The sequence below is a fragment of the Balaenoptera ricei genome, chromosome 3 (assembly GCF_028023285.1).
Source record: "Balaenoptera ricei isolate mBalRic1 chromosome 3, mBalRic1.hap2, whole genome shotgun sequence".
NCBI lineage: Eukaryota > Metazoa > Chordata > Mammalia > Artiodactyla > Balaenopteridae > Balaenoptera > Balaenoptera ricei.
This window is the reverse complement of record NC_082641.1, coordinates 8,313,080-8,331,466: the sequence shown is the minus strand read 5'-3', so window position 1 is coordinate 8,331,466 and position 18,387 is coordinate 8,313,080. Positions and strand designations below refer to the sequence as shown.

Below are 18,387 nucleotides of genomic sequence, written 5' to 3'. Positions count from 1 at the left end.
GCCAAAGTCCAGCTGCTGGCTCGTTAGTCTCCCTTCAGGAGGTCTGGGAAGGATCCACTTCCAGATACAGCTGACCCTTGAACAACAGGCCTGGACTGCGTGCGTCCACTTGCAGGTGGATATCTTCCAACAGTAAACACTGCAGCGCTACACGATTCACGGCTGGTTGAATCCTCGGATGTGGAACCGAGTGTGTGGAGGGCCAAAGGGCCGGCTGTAAGTCACTCAGGGTCTTCACCTGCGCAGGTGGGCGGCGCCCCTAACCCGTATTGTTCAAGGACCAAGTGTGCACCCCAGTTTTTGCCACAGCTGTCCCTTGCAGTTCGGGACCGAGGCCCCGTTTCCTTCCTCGGCCCCTTCAGGCCTGTCTTCAGGGACTGCACACGGTCCCTGCATCTCAGGGCCAGCAGGGGGGTGTCCAGTCCTTCTCACCTGCACCTCCCTTCTGTGACCATGAAGGGCTCCTGTGATGACATGGGGCTCACCTGCATCACCTCCCTCTCTTAAGGTCAGCTGACTAGTACTTCATGCCGTCTGCAAAGTCCCTTCACAGCAGCACCTAGATCAGCATCTGATTGGATGAGTGCATAACCAGACTGAACCCTGGTTTGGAATCCTGCCTGCCACAGGGAGGGGGATGGATGGGCTGCCAAGGTGGCCACAGGTGGGAGCACAGAAGCTGGAAGTCCACACTATCAGCTTCAACCATCCTTGAAACGGGTCAAGATCATACGATAGGTCTTGGTAAGTGCAGATTTTCAGCACTGTATAAACTTGAGTTTATTTCAATGAGTGAATGGTGCAAACTATGCAGCGTCTCTTGGCAATGACCGGCATTATCATGAGGATTTAAGGTGCTAATGTAGTAATTCTCAAACGTTTTCATCTCAAGATCCCTGTATGCGCTGAAAAACTTACTGAGGGCTTCCCTGGTGGCACAGTGGTTGAGAATCTGCCTGCCAATGCAGGGGACACGGGTTCGAGCCCTGGTCTGGGAAGATCCCACATGCCGCGGAGCAGCTGGGCCCGTGAGCCACAACTACTGAGCCTGCGCGTCTGGAGCCTGTGCTCTGCAACAAGAGAGGCTGTGATAGTGAGAGGCCCGCGCACCACAATGAAGAGTGGCCCCCGCGTGCCGCAACTAGAGAAAGCCCTCGCACAGAAACAAAGACCCAACACAGCCATAAATAAAAATAAATAAATAAATAAATAATAATTAAAGGTACTAATAATTAAAAAAAACTTACTGAGGACCCTCCCCCTCCTCCCAAGAGCTTGTTTTTGTCAGTTACACCTGTTGGCATTTAGTGTGTTAGAAAATAAAACTAAAAAATTAAGGCAAATATTTATTTTAAAATAATAATGAACACACAACGTTAATGTACACTTTTTGTATTTTCCAAAACAAAAAAAGAAGAGTGGCATTGTTTTCCACTACTGCAAATCTCCTCAATGTCTCTCTTAACAGAGGACAGTGGGTTCTCACATCTGCTTCTAACAGCACATTCAATTCAGTGCAATGTAGAGTCTGGGCACATCAATATGTTCAGTAGTTGGAAAACAGTGCATATTCTGTTTTAGTCTCTTCCGAAACAGAACAAGTGGTAGTTTCAATCAACTTTTCATTCTGTTAACGTTGGTCCACCTACCCAAGAACGAGACCATAATATACTGAAGGTTGGAAAATACTAGCTTACTGAGCCACACACAAATACCACCAGTCGTTGCTGGTGGGGGGTGGGGGGGGGGGAGGGAGAGAAAGAGGGAGACCCCAGAGACCCTCCCGGAGCCGCTGAGGACACAGAGAGCAGGGGGCTGCCGCCTACACGCGCTCTCACCAGACACTGCCCCGTCGGCACCTTGATCTTGGACTGCCAGCCTCCAGAGCTGTGTTGTCTAAGGCACCCAGACTATGGTACTTTTGTTGTAGGAGTTCCACTGAAGCGACAGGGCCACAGTTCATTTCTGAGCAGCCATCCGTCACGCACACGTGTGAGTAACCGACTGTCAGTCACGTTTAAGTAAAGACGGTGCCCACGGGGAGGGGCCAGTCCAGCTGAGGCGGCCGCCATGCCTGGTACGTGAGGTGCTTCACACACTTGCTGTGTCGAGAACACCGAGACGCCGTGTACTCAGGGGCCGAAGTCTAATGACTCCGTGGCCGGCACTGCTTCGAGGTCACCCGTCAGTGCGAGCGGCTTCCTAGGCGGGTGGTGGTGAGGGATACAGCTTCCAGCACCACCACCTGATCCCTGCTCACATGAGTTTTACCCGTCACTGCTTTTGCACCATCAGTGCAACTGTCAACACGGTGAAAAAGGCAAATCAGCTCTTAGTGAGAAACTACTGTTGACCTCACGGCCCCTTGAAAACCGCTGTTATCACCTACGTAAGATGTTACAGCAGCACTCGACCCAGCACGTTGAAGGTGCCCTCGCTGCTGCCACTGCGTTCCCCCCTCCCTGGCCTTCAACGCTCCCCAAGGAGCCACCTGTCTTTGGTGCCCTCTTTCCTGGCGCTTCAGATGACCCCCGTCTGCCCAGCTACCCCCAAGAAGCACCTGAAATGCAGAAACACTTCTCCACGCCTAGTAGTAGTTCAATTATTTGTTACTTCGTTACTCCCATTCCCCCCCCTTCAGTGGGGCTGTTTCACCAGGAACAGAGAAAGAAAGGATTGAAGACATTTGGTCACATACAACCCACTAGCCTCTCAGCCCCTGCAGAAGCATTTGTATTTTTGAGTGGTTGTTGATAATTAAAGACCAGGCCACCTAACAAACATGGAATAGGGAACTCCCTGGTGGCCCAGTGCTAGGACTTGGTGCCTTCACTGCTGGCGCCTGGGCTCGATCCCTGGCCGGGAACTAAGATAGCGGTGCAGCCAAAAAAAAAAAAAAAGCAAACGAAAAAACAAACAAACAAAAACACTGAATAAAGCCGCAAGTGCAGCAATTGGGAACCAACAGGACAATGTTGGGCCCTGCGTGGGAATCCGGCTTCAGGGTCAAGTGCCTTCACTGCTCCTGATACACACGGGGTCGGCTACAATACAAGGGATATAAACTCGACAAGCCATTTGGAACTGGAAGATAAAAGGTAACATGGTACCCCGAAGAGGCGCTTTTACCGGAAAACATCAAAAGCTTGTGAAACAACATGTCTACGAGTTTGTTCATAAGCCACATAGTTTCTCTCGACCGAAACCAGCAGAAACATCTGTGAGGTCCACTTTTCGGAGGAGTGGTTTAGTAGCTCTTTTCATTCAACCACAAACCCCTTCATGTAAGACTGGTCCAAAGTAAGTTGCTGTATGTTCTTTATAGGCTAGAATCCACCCTTGTAAATCAACTCATCTGAACTACTAGGTCAAGATATTTATCTAAGTGGGTCTAAGTCTGACTTGATCCCAAACTTGACGCATTCTGACGCTGCACCCAGAAAGTAGTAGTGTAAGTGATAATAGTGCCACTTCACAATCCATTTCATGATGAAATATGTACCAGGTTGTATGTTCGTTAGGATGAATGATATTGGCTCTTACTACTACGTTTCCTAGCGAAACCACCAATGCATTAACGTAGAGAAAACACAACAACCCAATAGTTAGGACTGGTCAGCACCCAGGTCCCCATGAGAAGGAACCCTGAATCGTTTCCTGATCCTATGGAACCTGACTGGTCCAAATCCTCTCCCCCTGGTGGCACAAGAGTGAACTTTATTATCATGATTCTCTAAGAAACATCCTTTTAGAGAACCAAACACAAGCCAATGGGGGCAAAACAGCACAGGGGAGAGGGGAACTCTTGAGTTAGATTGCCAGGGTTTGACTAGGCTCTACCACGTACTGGCCAGAAGAGGCTGGCAGATGATCAAAACTCACCTGTAAGATGTGAACAACAAGAAACCTGTCTCCTTTCCAAGGCGGTGAGAACAGATAAAGTTCTCAGAACACAGCTTGGCCTATGGTAAGGGCTATGTCACTGTTAGCCAGTATTATTTCAGTAAGCAGAATTAATTCAATACCAATCTACTCATACATGGTCATTGCAAGGTATTCCCTCCCACTTAACCCATTTTTCCACATTTCACTCTAACCTCCACTCGTTCTGTTCCTCTGATAAGAAAACCCCAACAGGGTTCTGAATCGCCCGTCTAAGCACCTGCAGGCGGTACAGGAGACTGTGCGCACTCTGGCCTTCTCTGTACACATGCTGGCCTGTGCTTAGGGTGGAGCCAGGGCAGGATAACGCCAAGGGGACTACGTGAAGGTTATGCTGTTGACGCGGTCTCAGTAGCACGATAATAACGCCCTAGCACACGTCGGTGTAACCTAAAAGCACGTTAAGACATCCCACAATCGTTTGGTGGATACTCTCCTCTGATGGGTCTCTACAGTCAAAGATCCACCCATTTACACAGATGCAGCATTTAAATAATAGGACCAAGCCCATAATTCCGCAATGTTAAAATAAACCTTGAGAACAAACTGAACATCTAAAGCTGTTAAATACAGGTCCTACAGCTTATTACAAAAAAAAGAAAAAAAAAGAAAAAAAAATCAACTCAAACCCCTTCAATTAAGGCATTTGATGGATGTTACAGTGAACGTTTCTTAATGTGAAGAGCAGAACATAAAGGCTGTTTAAAGAGTTCCCTTTAATAACAAATACAAAACCCTGTGAGATCACATCTCTACAGTTTCATGTCTCTGAACAAGTGAAACTATTGCTACCAAACAGCTACTGTTGTTATAGCACCTACAGTGTCTAATAAAGGACATAGTAATAAATAACTGTAGATGCATCACAAGACACACATTTATTTAATCATGGTAGTGGATCTTACTTCTACATTTTATTCTAAATTCTTTTTTTATTCTTCAGATTCTCCAGGCTTACGGATGTCATCAATCTTCAAAATCATTCTAACCATCTGTGTTGCAAGAGAGATCTGTTGCTTTTTGCCAATCAAGGTTTCTATGACGTGTTGTTGCTTCATATCTGAAAAACACAGATAAATTACTATAAAAGAGCATACATATTTATTACTAATACTTTGCTCCGATTTATGGAATCAGAGTAAAACTTAAGAAACACAAATTTGGAAGCCACTAGTCCCGGTTATACTTTCAGAAGAACGTAATTCCACTGCTTGCCAGGACATTCTGGAATGCGAGCCTGGTTACCGGAGAGCCGTGGGGACAGAGCCGCCTCAACCGCAGGCTGAGTTTCTCAGTGACCTGCCGAAGGGGGGATCGCTCAGCGACACCTCAGCCCACTACGCACCCAGTGCCGCCACTTACTGATAGTAAGCCCGACGCGACCGTGCCTGAAACGTAAAGTGACTCCAGTGAAGACCTGGGCGTTCAAGTGAAAGGAACTGAAACGTGTGTCTGACAAGGGGCTGCGGCTGTTACTCAAGTCCCTGGGCTGTTGACCTAAACCCCGGAAGACACCTCCAGTGCTAAGTAAAAACAGCACAGAACACAACGCCAACTGCTGGAGACTCTGTGGTCGGCACTGACGCAGCACCCCCGAGACGGCCCCATCAGCACAGCAGTCACTGGGAACCGCCAGGGCCACCGTCCCAGCACGCTAAAGCCGCGCTACCTTCTCAGCAGATCAACTACGCGAGTGCTACAGAAGTTACAGTACATCCCATTTACAAAACACCGGGGAATTGATGGGACACGACCACAGAATCAGCTGTAAACCGAAAGTCAATTTCAGAGCTGTCCTATAGGTCATACAGAACCCACGCCGACAGACATTTGTGTAAAAAAGGTAAGATGGAAATTATTTTCTAAAACGGAAGTCACCTTTGGAATAAACACCGCACTGCAGCTTTTTGTTATTAAAATTAGCTGTAGGTTGCCAAGACCAGCAGTCCAACAATTCCCAAGGTAATTAAGTCAAATATTCTAAAATTCAGGACGTGATACCTGAAGTGTGTTCAAGTATTTAAAAAGACAGGACAACACGCAGCACGCGATGCTTCAAGTCAAGTGGCACCGCAGCCCCGGAGCGGTGATAGCGCCTCACCGTTTGTCCCCCTGTGCATGCAGTCAATCCCGAGGGCAGGGTTCATCTCCTTCACTTGTTTGGCTCGGACTTCGGTCATAGTCTGGATGGGATTCATGCCGCTGTTTTCGGCGAGGGCCATGGGGATGACCTCCAGGGCGTCGGCGAAGGCTCGCATGGCGTACTGCTCCAAGGTCGGGCACTGGAAAGGCACAGGGTTACGGTCAGCGTACTTGGCCAATGCCCCCCCAACAGCTATTTGGAAACATAATTAAATCGCGTACTTTGAAAAGCTAACTCATAAAGAATTCTAAGGACAGGTCGTCCTAGAAAACGTCACTACATGATAAGGATGGAGAAGCTCCATGTGTGAGAAGTCGGAACAAGTCAGCCCTTCCTGCTGTGCCTGCAGGTACGACGTCTAATTAATTCTGAATTTCAAGTAACATTAAGAGTGCAAAGTTTTGCTGTTGAGGCTGCAAGGTCTGAAAAAGGCTGAGACACGCTGTTCGTGGTAACCCGCACTCGAGTACACGGGCACGAGAGTCGACGCAGATCGGACGCCTGGGGTCTAGCGCCCCCGCCGCCCACGCTGCACAGTCTGTGACGGGTCTCACTCACCTTGTCGGCCTCCTGGCTGACGGCCAGAGCACAGGCTACTTCGGCAGCGCCTCCGCCGTACACCACGCGGTTGTCACGGATGAGGTTCCGGATGACACACAGAGCATCGTGAAGGGATCGTTTGGCTTCCTCGATGATCTGGGGAAAACAATTTTGCCTAAGTTAATGTGATCACAATCTAATCACTTTAGAGCCGAATACCGTGCACCTGGGGTTTAATCTAAGTGCTTGCCGGGTACTGGAAATATTCCTACCTCGTCCCCAGTAAAATCCTTGGTTAAAAAGACTGGTGCCAGAAGGTTCTTTGCCAGATGGTTTGTATCTATTCTACTTTCCTTCCCTATAATGTAGTTTAAAAAAACCAAAATACACGGCAGCCAGGGACTCGTTCCAGGACCTATGCCCAAGTGAAGGGGGTCAGACAAAAACGACAAAGAAATACCCTTACGATGAGTCTTACTCATCTCGATGCACTAAAAACCCATTCCTGGTGAACGGAGAGCATGCCAATGGTTACTGCTCAGGTTCCCCATTTGTACCTATGAGACGGAGGAAAGGCAAGTGTGCCTCGTAGACCCAACGGTGGAACACGGTCTTCAGTATCTTACGTTGTGACATGTCCTTTTTTTCCCCGGCCGCACCGCATGGCTTGCAGGATCTTAGTTCCCTGACCAGGGACTGAAGCCAGGCCCTGGCAGTGAACGCGCTGAGTCCTAACCACTGGACCGCCAGGGAATGCCTGACGTGTCCTTGCTTCTCTAAGAAAGATGCTGTCATCTTTCTTAAGGTAACCGTGTCTCAGTTAAATACATTATGGGAAAAGCCAAATCACGTTCCAAATTCTGAAAAAACGGAGGACCAACAACTGCGTTCTCACCATCTTATTTCCTCCTCTGATGAAAATGGTGACGGCTCTGGAGTTCTTGCACTGCTCGATGACCAGCATCTTGTCTTTGGTGGTCCCGAATGAAATCTCCTTCACAAGACCCGCAAAGCCCAGCTTCTCGGCCGTGAGCTCTGAGAACCTCGGGACGATGCGGCCGCCCGTGGCGATGGCGATCAGCTGACCGGCGGGCCGGGAGGAAGGAAGACCAGGTTGGTGAGCGGGGACTCTCAAAATCGGACCACGGAGGAGCCAGGCTTGACCCATGAGCACCGTGTTCAGTAGAACCTCTGCCCCAGCCTGGCCCAGGTTTCTAAGTCCGCCCCGAAAGCCTGGCTCACTGAACAAGCTTCCGAAGAGCTGGGCGACCTGGTCAGGCTGCAGGGCGGCCCGGCGCCATGACCCCGTGCACAGCCCTCAGCTCTCCACCCGTCCCTGCCACGAGCAGCCACGAGGCCACGTGTGCCGGGCTACGGACCACGCCTGCAATGGCTCTCACTACCGATGTGGCTGACACCGAAGTGGGCAGCCCGTCCTCCTGCCTCAGAGCGCCTACGAGACAGCCAGGGAGAGAGGGGAAAGCGTTTCCAAATGCCGTGAAACATCAGAAACACGTATAAAAATGATGACAAAGACTCTAGCGGTCTCCTCTCTCCCAGCTCAGCCTCCTCTTATCTGTGGAGCCCCGGCACGGTGTGCTGACCGCAGGCGAGCGATGTCACTGCAGCCGCACGTACAGAAACGCACCGTAAGCTCAACCCGTGTTCACAATCTCTTCACAGCGAGCCTCCTACCTCGATTTCAGGGCCTCCGACCCAACGAACCGCAGGCAGGTTATTCTGAAGGAGTAAATGATTTGCTTCGTCGTCAAAGCCCCACTGGCAAATGGCTAGGTTAGCGCCAGTTTCTTTAATCTGGGGAAAGAAATGCCGCAATCATGTGAATAAAAAGTAAGGGGCTTCCCTGGTGGTGCAGTGGTTGAGAGTCCGCCTGCCAATGCAGGGGACACGGGTTCGAGCCCTGGTCTAGGAAGATCCCACATGCCGCGGAGCAACTGGGCCCGTGAGCCACAACTACTGAGCCTGCGTGTCTGGAGCCTGTGCTCCGCAACAAGAGAGGCCGCGATAGTGAGAGGCCCGCGCACCGCGATGAAGAGTGGTCCCCGCTCGCCGCAGCTAGAGAAAGCCCTCGCACAGAAACGACCCAACACAGCCAAAAATAAATAAATAAATAAAATTAAAAAAAAAAAAAAAGTACATATATAACTTCAATTTAAAAAAATAAAAATAAAAAGTAAGTACTCCTTGAGCTCTTCTGTTTGAAAGAAGGTGAGAAACATCGCTAGGTGTGTAGGTGTGTGCATTAAAATAATGCACAGAAAAGAGAAGAAAAGAAATATCCAAATGTCTACCTTCTGTCAGCTCTAATCTCTAAATACTGAACACGTATCAACGGGAATCACCTCATTTTTAAACAAAGCCTTAAACGTTAGCAATTCACGTGAACAACACTGTTACCAGGGAAGCAACATGAGGCACGTCAACAAGGCCAAAACCCCGCCCCCGGGAAACCAAGGTCCACAGCTCTGTGTTGCCACAAACACCTATGAAGCAGTTTATTCGTGTGTATGTTTAACAAAAATTGAATCTTGCAATATAATTTTCTGTAGCTTGCTTTTCGCACTTGAGTGGGCTATCCTCCGTGGAACAAGATACAGGCTAATTTACAGGCCGACAGAAGTGACCCTGATTCTAGTAAGACCTTCCCCCGCCCCCAATCCCACAAACAGCTAAGTGGCTCGTCCCGGGACGGCGGCAGTGATCGGTACTGTCAATCCCTCCCTGGGCAGTGAGGACTATACCGTGTCCCACAGCTGCCATTTCACTCCTGTCTCCACCCACCTGGCTCTCCACCTCCTCCCCCCCTTCCCCGACCCTCTGGAACCTTCCAGTGGCCCTCTGGAATTCAGCCCATCGCCAAACTCCTTCTTGGCAATGTTTCCTTTCCATTCTTGCTGGAACGCACGCTGGCTGTCCCCTGAAAAACCAACGTGCCCATGCCTCCTCCTCAAGTGGCTATCTTCCCTCCCACATGCTCCAAACAGGAGGGGCCCTTGCCTCTCCTGGCCACCCACGGCGCCCGTCTTCGGGTCACGCTCTCGCCCCCGACAGCGCTGGCACCCAGCCCCATCACCACTCCTGTTATCACTCCTGGCAACCTGCACACCTATCAACCCCTTGGCATCTCGGTTCCTGTCCTCTTCTCCTGCAGGGCACCTCGGCCAGCACTCCCATGGCTACCCTAGGTAGAGCCCAGATAACAAGCTCTCATTTACAACCCCCTGCCAGCATACCCAACCCCTCAGCCTGCTGTTCCCAGCCTCAGGGCCTTTGTACATGCTGCCCACTCCCACCTCGCCGCAGCCTGGAATGCTCCTCACCCAGACATGCTGCTCTCACTTCTCTGAGGTCTCTGCCCACATGCCACGCCCTTAGAGGCCCTCTGACCAGTGTCTGTACCAGTCCCCCGACCCGCTTTCCCCTTATTCTGCACCCCAAGAGCAAGCGCTCTGCTTTGTTTACTGCCGTATATCCAGTGCCACAACAGTGTCTGGCATATACTAAGCAGAGAAATATACCATGAAAGCGTAAATGAACTTAACTATTCCCCCCTCCCCTCAAAAACACTGAAACAGCTTCTAGTTTGTTTGCTATGATAACGTTTCGATAGAGGCCCATGTTCATGCATCCCTGAGTGCTGGTGTTTTAAACTCCCAAGGACAGAGTCCCCAAGAGAGGAACCGTTCCGTCGGAGAGCAGGCACGTGTAAAACGTTAACAGCCAGAGAGGAAGTTAAGTATTCATAAAATAATACTCTTGACTCGTTTAAGCAATGAACTGGGATGACCATGACTGCATTCTGGTTTGATTTCGGTTACTCACTAACTCTTGTCTAACAGTTATACTTGGAAGTCTCAAACATGTGGTAAGCCACACTACAACTGTTCAAACCAGGCACACACTAGCTCAGGTGTGTCCAGAACAAGCACGTAAAATCACAAGGGCAGCTCCACGTACCCAGGCCGAGTCGTTCATGCGCCCCAGACATGTTACCCTTTTAAGACTTGCCCCCTTACGCCGTTCTGTGCCATTTGATTTTTTTCTCACTGTGAATGTTTATCCATTTGATAATTTAAAAGTAAAGGAGGGGCTTCCCTGGTGGCGCAGTGGTTAAGAATCCGCCTGCCAAGGCATGGGACACGGGTTCAAGCCCTAGTCCGGGAAGATCCCACACGTCGCGGAGCAACTAAGCTCGTGCGCCACAACTGCTGAGCCTGCACTCTACAGCCTGCGTGCTACAACTACTGAAGCCCATGCACCTAGAGCCCATGCTCTGCAACAAGAGAAGCCACCGCAATGAGAAGCCTGCGCACCGCGACGAAGAGTAGCCCCCGCTCGCCGCAACTAGAGAAAGCCCACACGCACAGCAACGAAGACCCAACGCAGCCAAAGATAAATAAGTTTATATATACAAAAAATAAGATTTAAAAAAAAAAATAAAGGAAAGAAGCCTATACTTTAATACCTTATTTGTAGCCACATAAAGTATCAAGATTAATACAGATTAGCATCACATGTATTTACTACTACCTGGAGCTAACTAACTGCATCCTTTCAAAGTTTTAAATTTCACCAAGAGCCATGGTAAGACTTACCTGCCGAATCATCTCCTCAAACTTCTCCTTTTCATATTTCTGAAGGGCTTTAAAATCGTCTACAGACGTCACATCCAGCTTATGCTTCGTCTTTGGTTTCGGCGGTTCAAATGGACACGTGAGGATGGCAATCTTAGCATCTTCCACTTGCTGCAGTGAGAGACAGAAACGTGTGAACCACCCAGGGGGCTAAGGAGGGAAAAGGCTGAGGCTGCAGGAGGCGCTGACTCACTTTGGGCATCTGCGGGTGACTGAAATCCTTGTCCACGATCACGCCCTTGATCAGCTTGGTGTCCTCCAGCCTCCCGCCCACTTTGCCTTCTACTTTGATGAGCTCGAAGTCAACGTCTCTGCGCTGCATGTCGGCCACAGTGAGGACGGCGTTCACGGCAATCTCGGCCATTTGTCGGTGACAGCTGTTAACCCTGAAACACGTGGAACAAACCTTTCACGTTCACTGAACACTGACTGCAGCCAGAGCACAACACGTGATGTGGTAACTCATATGACACAACATACTGCGACCCACAGATACTGTACGAAAAGAATGCCGCCACGACCTTCACTTTCAACCGTCTGGAGCAGGGATTCTTAACCTGGGATGCAGGGACCCCAAAGGGAATCATAAACTGGGATGGGAAAAAAATTCCATCTTTATTTTCACTAACAATAACTGAAATTTACTATTTCCTTCCATTATGAATATACATAAGAGACCACTGAAGTACGGTAAGAACCAAAAATTTACCAAGACTGCCACTTTTTAATACTATTAACATTCTGAAGTCCAAAACAGAATGGGAAAGCTATGAAACCACCAAGGAGAAGCCAATCTCATCCACAGGAGGTGCAGCACTTAATGAGAAAGGCCTGACCATAACAGTTACAGAGGGGGGACGTTATCTTTTCTGAGAGTTTTGAAACATCTGAAAAGACTGCTCAGTAATTTTAATTCGATTCTGGAGAAACCACAAGGGAACTCTAGTACGTGAAATACAGTGCCTGAAATCTTAGGTCACCTAGAACAGATAACCATGAAACTAAAAATACCGTGTAACCTAAGTAACTGATATACAACGTTTTGCTTTATGTTGAGGATATCTGGCCCTCGTTAATCCATTTGAACATTTTCTATAGACCTACACATACTGGGGTTTTATAAAGACTTGCAAATAAAGCAGGGTCAACTTAGAAAGCAGTAATAACACACGATTTGTGCACTTCAAGAAAGGGTAATGCCTCCTTTCCAGGAGAAAAACAATGCTGTACTTGTGACAGAGGCCGCCCTGGGTAGTCACCCTTGCCCCGGAGCTGTCTCAGCTCAGACCTGCAACGAGGGGACAGCTGGCATCACCGAAGACGTCTCTGCTTTAACACAGTGCTGCAGTGGACGCCTTTCCCCCAAGGCAGAAGGCAGCAGACGCGTCTGTAGTGCTTCCCCGGACCTCTAAGTTGAGACCATGTCTTCCTTCTTGGCACAAATTAAAAAATTTCTCAAATTGATATGGATAAGAAAAACAGCGTAATAAGGCACCTTACACTGGATTTTTATGCGACATTTTTACAAGAGCCCACGAGTCTCTACCGTTGTTCAAAGTAAATGTGTCCTGGGGCTGACGCTGCTTTGAGTCTCTGGGGCAACGACTGTGTCTTGAGTCCCCAAGACTTGGCAGCAGGCCTGGCAAACAGTCAGTACTATGTAAATGTTACAAACGTAAGTCACTTTCAGCTTAAGTCAAACTTCAAGACTGCCCCTTTATACTAAATCAAAATTCTGGATCATTAACTTGCTTGTTGAATGAATAAAAGCAGAACCTCCCCACTAAAAGGCTTCCTAGCAAAGAAATGGTAGAAAGAAGTGTTATGAAAAATTAATACATCCCACTAGCAGGACCTTTTGCTAACCCATCTTATCCTGCCAAATTAAAGAACTCTATAGTTTCCAAATACTGTCAAGAGGCCTTAATAACCAAATCTGGAAATTCAGCTTCCAACTAAAACACAAAATGCCCGTCTACATTTGCAGTAAAGACAGAGTAAACCAAAATAACAACACAAACCGAAAGCAGCTCATTAAATCAACAGGAAACCAGCAAGGATAATTCTCAGGTGCCTTTCTGAACAAGCACACAAACTCCGCCCACTCTGTGAACGCGCCCGGCAACGCTGTACTGAACACGCACACTTTGGAGCCCAGCGTGGTCTTCGCGGTCTGGATCAGGGGCTCGGTGTCCTTCATGTCGACGAGGACACTGTCGCTGATCCTGTCCAGGTACTCGATAGCGATGCGGGCGGCCTGCTCGTAGCCATCGGCGATCCTGATGGGGTGAATGCCGCGGTCCAGCAGCTGCTCGGCCTCTTCCAACAGGGCACCAGCCAGGACTGCGGATGAGACAGCACACACCTGGCTCAGGAAATCGCTAAAACTCAAAACAAATTAGATGCTGCTGCTGGAAATATGAAGGTTCCAGAATTAAGCTGGAAGCGTCTTAGAGGCTGAGGCCATCTAATCTAATTCTGCTTCGGTTCTAACAAAGTCCTAACAGGTATCTCTTACAGATGAATGTTCAATTCTTGGTGATATACAGAATGTAAAGAACATAAATCGCAAACATTTTTATAAAGGGGAAAAAACTTCTTATGTGTCCTGGACCAGGGATTTCTGTTCAGGGACATTTATGTTGGTGATAAAAGGATTACAGAATTTGTTTATTATCCTCCCCCAACCTTCCCTTCCCCTCTCATTTCAGCATCACAAAGATGAGGAGTTTGTTTTAATGCTGCTGCATTCCAAGCACATCCAGAACAGTGCTCGGTACCCAATGAATATTTGAAATATTTGCAGAATAAATTAATTCAAATTTCAAATACAGAAAAAGTAACATTAAAGATATTCATCTTATCAATCCTCCCAAACTTTTAAAAAATTCAAACCTTCAGAAAAAATTTCAAGAAAGTTAAATGAACACTAGTTTACTCATTAATAACATTCGGTCGCATTTGTTTTCTCTACAGATGTGTGCCTTTTCTTTTCAACTATGTGAAAAAAAGTTGCAGAAATCAGACATGTCACCCCTAAATACTTCAACACAGCTCCTAAGGAAAAGGTCATTCTCCTGCAGCACTGTAACACTACTGTCACACTCAGGAACCTTAATATCGATAAGATACTACTCTAATACATGACTCACAAATGACCCCGTATGTCCCAAACATTCTTCACAGCTAGGGAAAAAAAAAAATCAGGCATCCAAACAAGTTTTACACATTACAGCTGGTTGTCATTTCTCTTTAGCTCCTTTAATCTAGAATAATTGCTTAACTCTACTCCCCACCCCCTTCTTGTTCTTTTATGACAGTGACAGTTTTGAAGAGTCTGGGCCACTTGTCTTGTATCGTGTCCATTTGGATTTGTCCGACTGTCTCCTCATGATTTAATTCAGAATAAACATTCTCAGCAGGCGTGTTAGGCCTGTAATATTAAATAACACCTCTTAAGTGAGAAAGGATATTTTGCCTTTTCTTACCAACCACTCCTGTGGTTCCATCTCCAATTTCATCATCCTGTGATTTGGACAGTTCGACCATCAGCTTGGCGATCTGATGATCGACATCCATCATGCTTAAGATGGTGGCACCGTCATTAGTTACGGTCACGTCGCCATCCTTATCCACCATCATCTTATCGAGCCCTAAAAGACACCAATGTTTAAAATGGCTTTGACCTCTTGACCCAGTTCCTATCTAGGAATTTATTATAAATAAATAATTCAACATACATAAAGGAATATCTCCATGAAGACCTTTTTAGATTGGCTAATCTAAAGCAAAACATTGGAAGCAATTTAAAATGGCTAAAACTAAAGAAATGGCAAAAAAAATTAGGGAGCATCACCAAATGTAACAGTCATCACAAAACATAATGTCACAAAAGACAACAGCTATGATTTAGAAAATGCTAATGGTAATTATGTTAAGTGGATAAAACATCTAATCTAAAATCGTATGTGCATTATGACTGTAACTGTGTTTAAGGTCTGGAATACACCAAACACGTTTGGCCATATTAGGGGGGAGGATGCCTCCCTTCATTTCCTAACTTTCGGCAAAGATAACGTATTGACTATTTATGATTTATGACTTTTGTTAAAAAACAGAGAATGTTAGTCTCTTACCATTTGGTCCAAGTGATGTTCTCATTGTATTTGCTACAGCCTTTGCTGCCATTATATGAGACTAAATGAAACAAAAAAAGCCATATTCAAGTTACATATAATTTTAAGAGTTAAGAACATACAGCTGATGGTTATAAAAATCACTTATGACATATTTTCCGTTCTCTAGAAGTAGCAGCAGACAGGTCCATATCTAACTGTGACCACTTCCCAACTGCTAGTGTTAGAAGACAATTCGTATGTAGAAGAACAGAACTAAGTCCTCTGTGCTCTCTCTTTAATCCTCAACACATCTATGAGGCAGGTTCTACGGGCCCATTTTACAGCCCAGGGCATAGACAGTCTGGCCCGACAGGCCTTGCAAGACCACTGTGCAATGCTAACGTCACGTGAAGAGCCTGGCCGGCCACACACGGCACCCTGAACTGTCACACCATGGTGGTTGCACGCTCCTCTCTCAGGTGGTCCAGCCCGTACACAGCCCACAAGGCGGCCAATGCTGAAAACAACAGAAGCCTGCACGCATCCTCTCCTCCTTCCACGCATGACTACACTCATTCGTCTGGTTCCGTCTTCCTATTCCTGCCGTCACCAACCTAACCCTGACCCGTCGCACCTTACAGACTTCCTGGTCTCTTACCTCACCGATGCTTCGCGTTCATCCTCCATCCAGCTAAGCCATCCACTTCTCTCAAACACGTTACTTTCCAGTCCCCAGCCCTTCAATGACCCCCCAGTACCTCCACCCTCACGTCCGAAAGCTCCAGCTGTTCTTCAAGGCCCTCCACAGTCTGAGACCTGCGCCCTTCCAGCGAGGACAACCTGCGCCTGCGCCCCAGCAGGCCCTCTGATCCCTGAAGACCCTCCGCCCACCAAAATCCTGACCAAGTCTCCAAGCAGTTCAAACGCACGTGTGCTGTGAAGCCTACCCTTGTCACCCCATCTAACAGGTAAGAAGACACACAAAGTCCACCAGGTTTGTGAAAATACCGGTAATCCTCAAAATACACCTGGACTGATAGGTCTGCACAATGGGATTTTTATACAATAATAACCACAGGGAGGTGGTAGATATATTCTTAACCAGGGGTGCTACTGCCCCCCAGGAGATATCTGGCAATGCCTGGAGACACCTCTGGTTGCCACAGTCAGGGAGGGGACCCCAGTGGGAAGAAGCCAGGGATGCTGCTAAACATCCTGGACGGGACAGACCCCACAACGGACAAGGATTCAGCCCCGAACATCAGCAGCGCCGAGGCTGAGAAGTGGGCTTTAGACCGCTGGCTGCGGAGTCAGACAGAGGTGGGCTTGAACCGTGGTCCTGTCCTTTACTAGCTCTGGGACCTCAAGCAATCCCTTCACTGCTCTGGGGTCAAGTTCCCTATTCCATAAAATAGGACCTGTCTCAGAGTGCGAGGACTACATCAGATGTGGCAGGTGCAAAATAACCTGGACCTTCTGTTGTACTGGTATTTTGGGTGCAGGTACTGGCTACTACTTTCTCTGAAGTGAAAAATGGAATTGAATACGTAACACAAGTGGTGCAAGCATCTACCACGGATCAAAGGCTGGGTGGCCACTCCTTACGTTACCCCGTTTAACTCTGGTCCTCAGCTCGACGGGGGTGTATTGCCCCCACTGGGTTGTGTAACTTGTCCTAAGTCAAACAAACAGCCCGGAGTAGAACTGTACTGCTTCTTAATTTAAGTAAAACCCCAAGAAACGAAGCAAACAGGGACGTCTCAGACCTGGTGACAACAGTCCATACAGAGCAACATCATGGATTCCATCCCAGATGCTACCTCCCCAAGTTTACTTCTACTTAAATTGTGATTCTGTTCAAATCCCCTTCCATGGCTCCCCTCCCATCCCTCAGGATAACATCTCGATTGCGGGGCATTCAAGAACTTCCACGTTTTGGGAGCCACTGTAACTTAAAGTAGACTGTGCTGTTAAAACCAAAGTGCTGTCTTCTACAACATGCCCTGCGTTCTCCTGCCCCGGTCCTTGCGTTCGCTGTTTCCTCTTCCTAGAAGCTAGCTCTCTCCCGTTCAAAACATAACTCCATCCCTGATCAAAAGCTAATCAATCCTCTCTCCAACGCCTGAAGGACACCCTCCAACTTTTACCTGCCACCCCTGCCATAACTGGTGATTCTGGTCGCACACAATCTTGTATTATGGTTACTGGTGACAACTTTTCACTCCTGCAGTAGTATTTTCTTCCTTAAAGGAGTACGTTTTTAAAATTTTACGACCCCACGTCCAGGAATACGCCATGCATAAAGGGACTCAAAAATGAAATGCGCTGTCAATGACTAAGCCTTTAGGAAGCAACAAAGAAAATGAACCTCATTTCCTTTGGGGCTGTTGTAGGGACACCGCCTGAGGGTTAAGAATCAGAGTCCTAACCGGCCAGGTGACCTGAGAACACCTCCGCTGCATCTTACTGCTGAAAACGCTGTTCGGAAGGACTGCAGGCTGGAGAAACCAGCGGGGACGCGCCTTCAACGCCTGTGACTTCAGGCCGCCCCACCCGACTCTGAAGGGCGCCTGCGGGCCACTTTAACCCCCAAATGGGACTAAGGGCTTATACGCTGGCTTTTCCCGGGCCCGAGGCGTGGGGTGCAGGGCTGGAGACCAGAGGGGCTCCCTCGAACCTTCCCCGGGAGCACGTGGCAGAATCACTGTGAAGTGGCGCAGGCGCAGAGCCACTGGCTTCGGCCGCGTCCCCTCATCCCACCGCCAGTGCGTCCCCGTCCCGTTACCTTGAGGGCCTCAAGTCCCATAAGACGAGACTTGCGGTCCTGATCCTTGATGATGAGGAAAGGGCGGCCATATTCATCGAAGGCGAGGGTCCCCACGGACGCCATGATGCAGCCACAGCAGTTACTCTCCCGCAACCGGCGGAAGCTACCGCGGAAGCAAGAACACACTCTGCTCTCGCGGGCGGGCGCAAAAGCTCGCGCATG

General features: G+C 48.3%; 1 protein-coding gene across 1 annotated transcript; it reads right to left on the bottom strand.

Annotated features, from left to right (window-relative positions):
* Window positions 1-1,333: 1,333 nt before the first annotated feature.
* Window positions 1,334-18,359, bottom strand: CCT5 (chaperonin containing TCP1 subunit 5). Its single transcript, XM_059916098.1, has 11 exons — window positions 18,184-18,359; window positions 15,417-15,477; window positions 14,769-14,933; window positions 13,425-13,623; window positions 11,474-11,666; window positions 11,242-11,391; window positions 8,321-8,440; window positions 7,521-7,706; window positions 6,644-6,781; window positions 6,044-6,224; window positions 1,334-5,002 (listed from the first exon to the last, which is right to left on the bottom strand). The coding sequence occupies exons 1-11, from the start codon at window positions 18,286-18,288 to the stop codon at window positions 4,875-4,877; spliced, it is 1,626 nt and encodes a 541-aa protein (XP_059772081.1). The 5' UTR covers window positions 18,289-18,359; the 3' UTR covers window positions 1,334-4,874.
* Window positions 18,360-18,387: the final 28 nt, after the last annotated feature.

Bases quoted from the DNA above. Each gene is read 5' to 3' on its own strand.
- CCT5 (XM_059916098.1), bottom strand. From the start codon at position 18,288: ATGGCGTCCGTGGGGACCCTCGCCTTCGATGAATATGGCCGCCCTTTC. The intron at 8,441-11,241 runs GTAAGTCTTACC...TTCTTTCCCCAG, and splicing joins TTGAGGAGATGATTCGGCAG to ATTAAAGAAACTGGCGCTAA. The intron at 6,782-7,520 runs GTGAGAACGCAG...TGTTTTCCCCAG, and splicing joins TCAGAGGAGGAAATAAGATG to ATCATCGAGGAAGCCAAACG.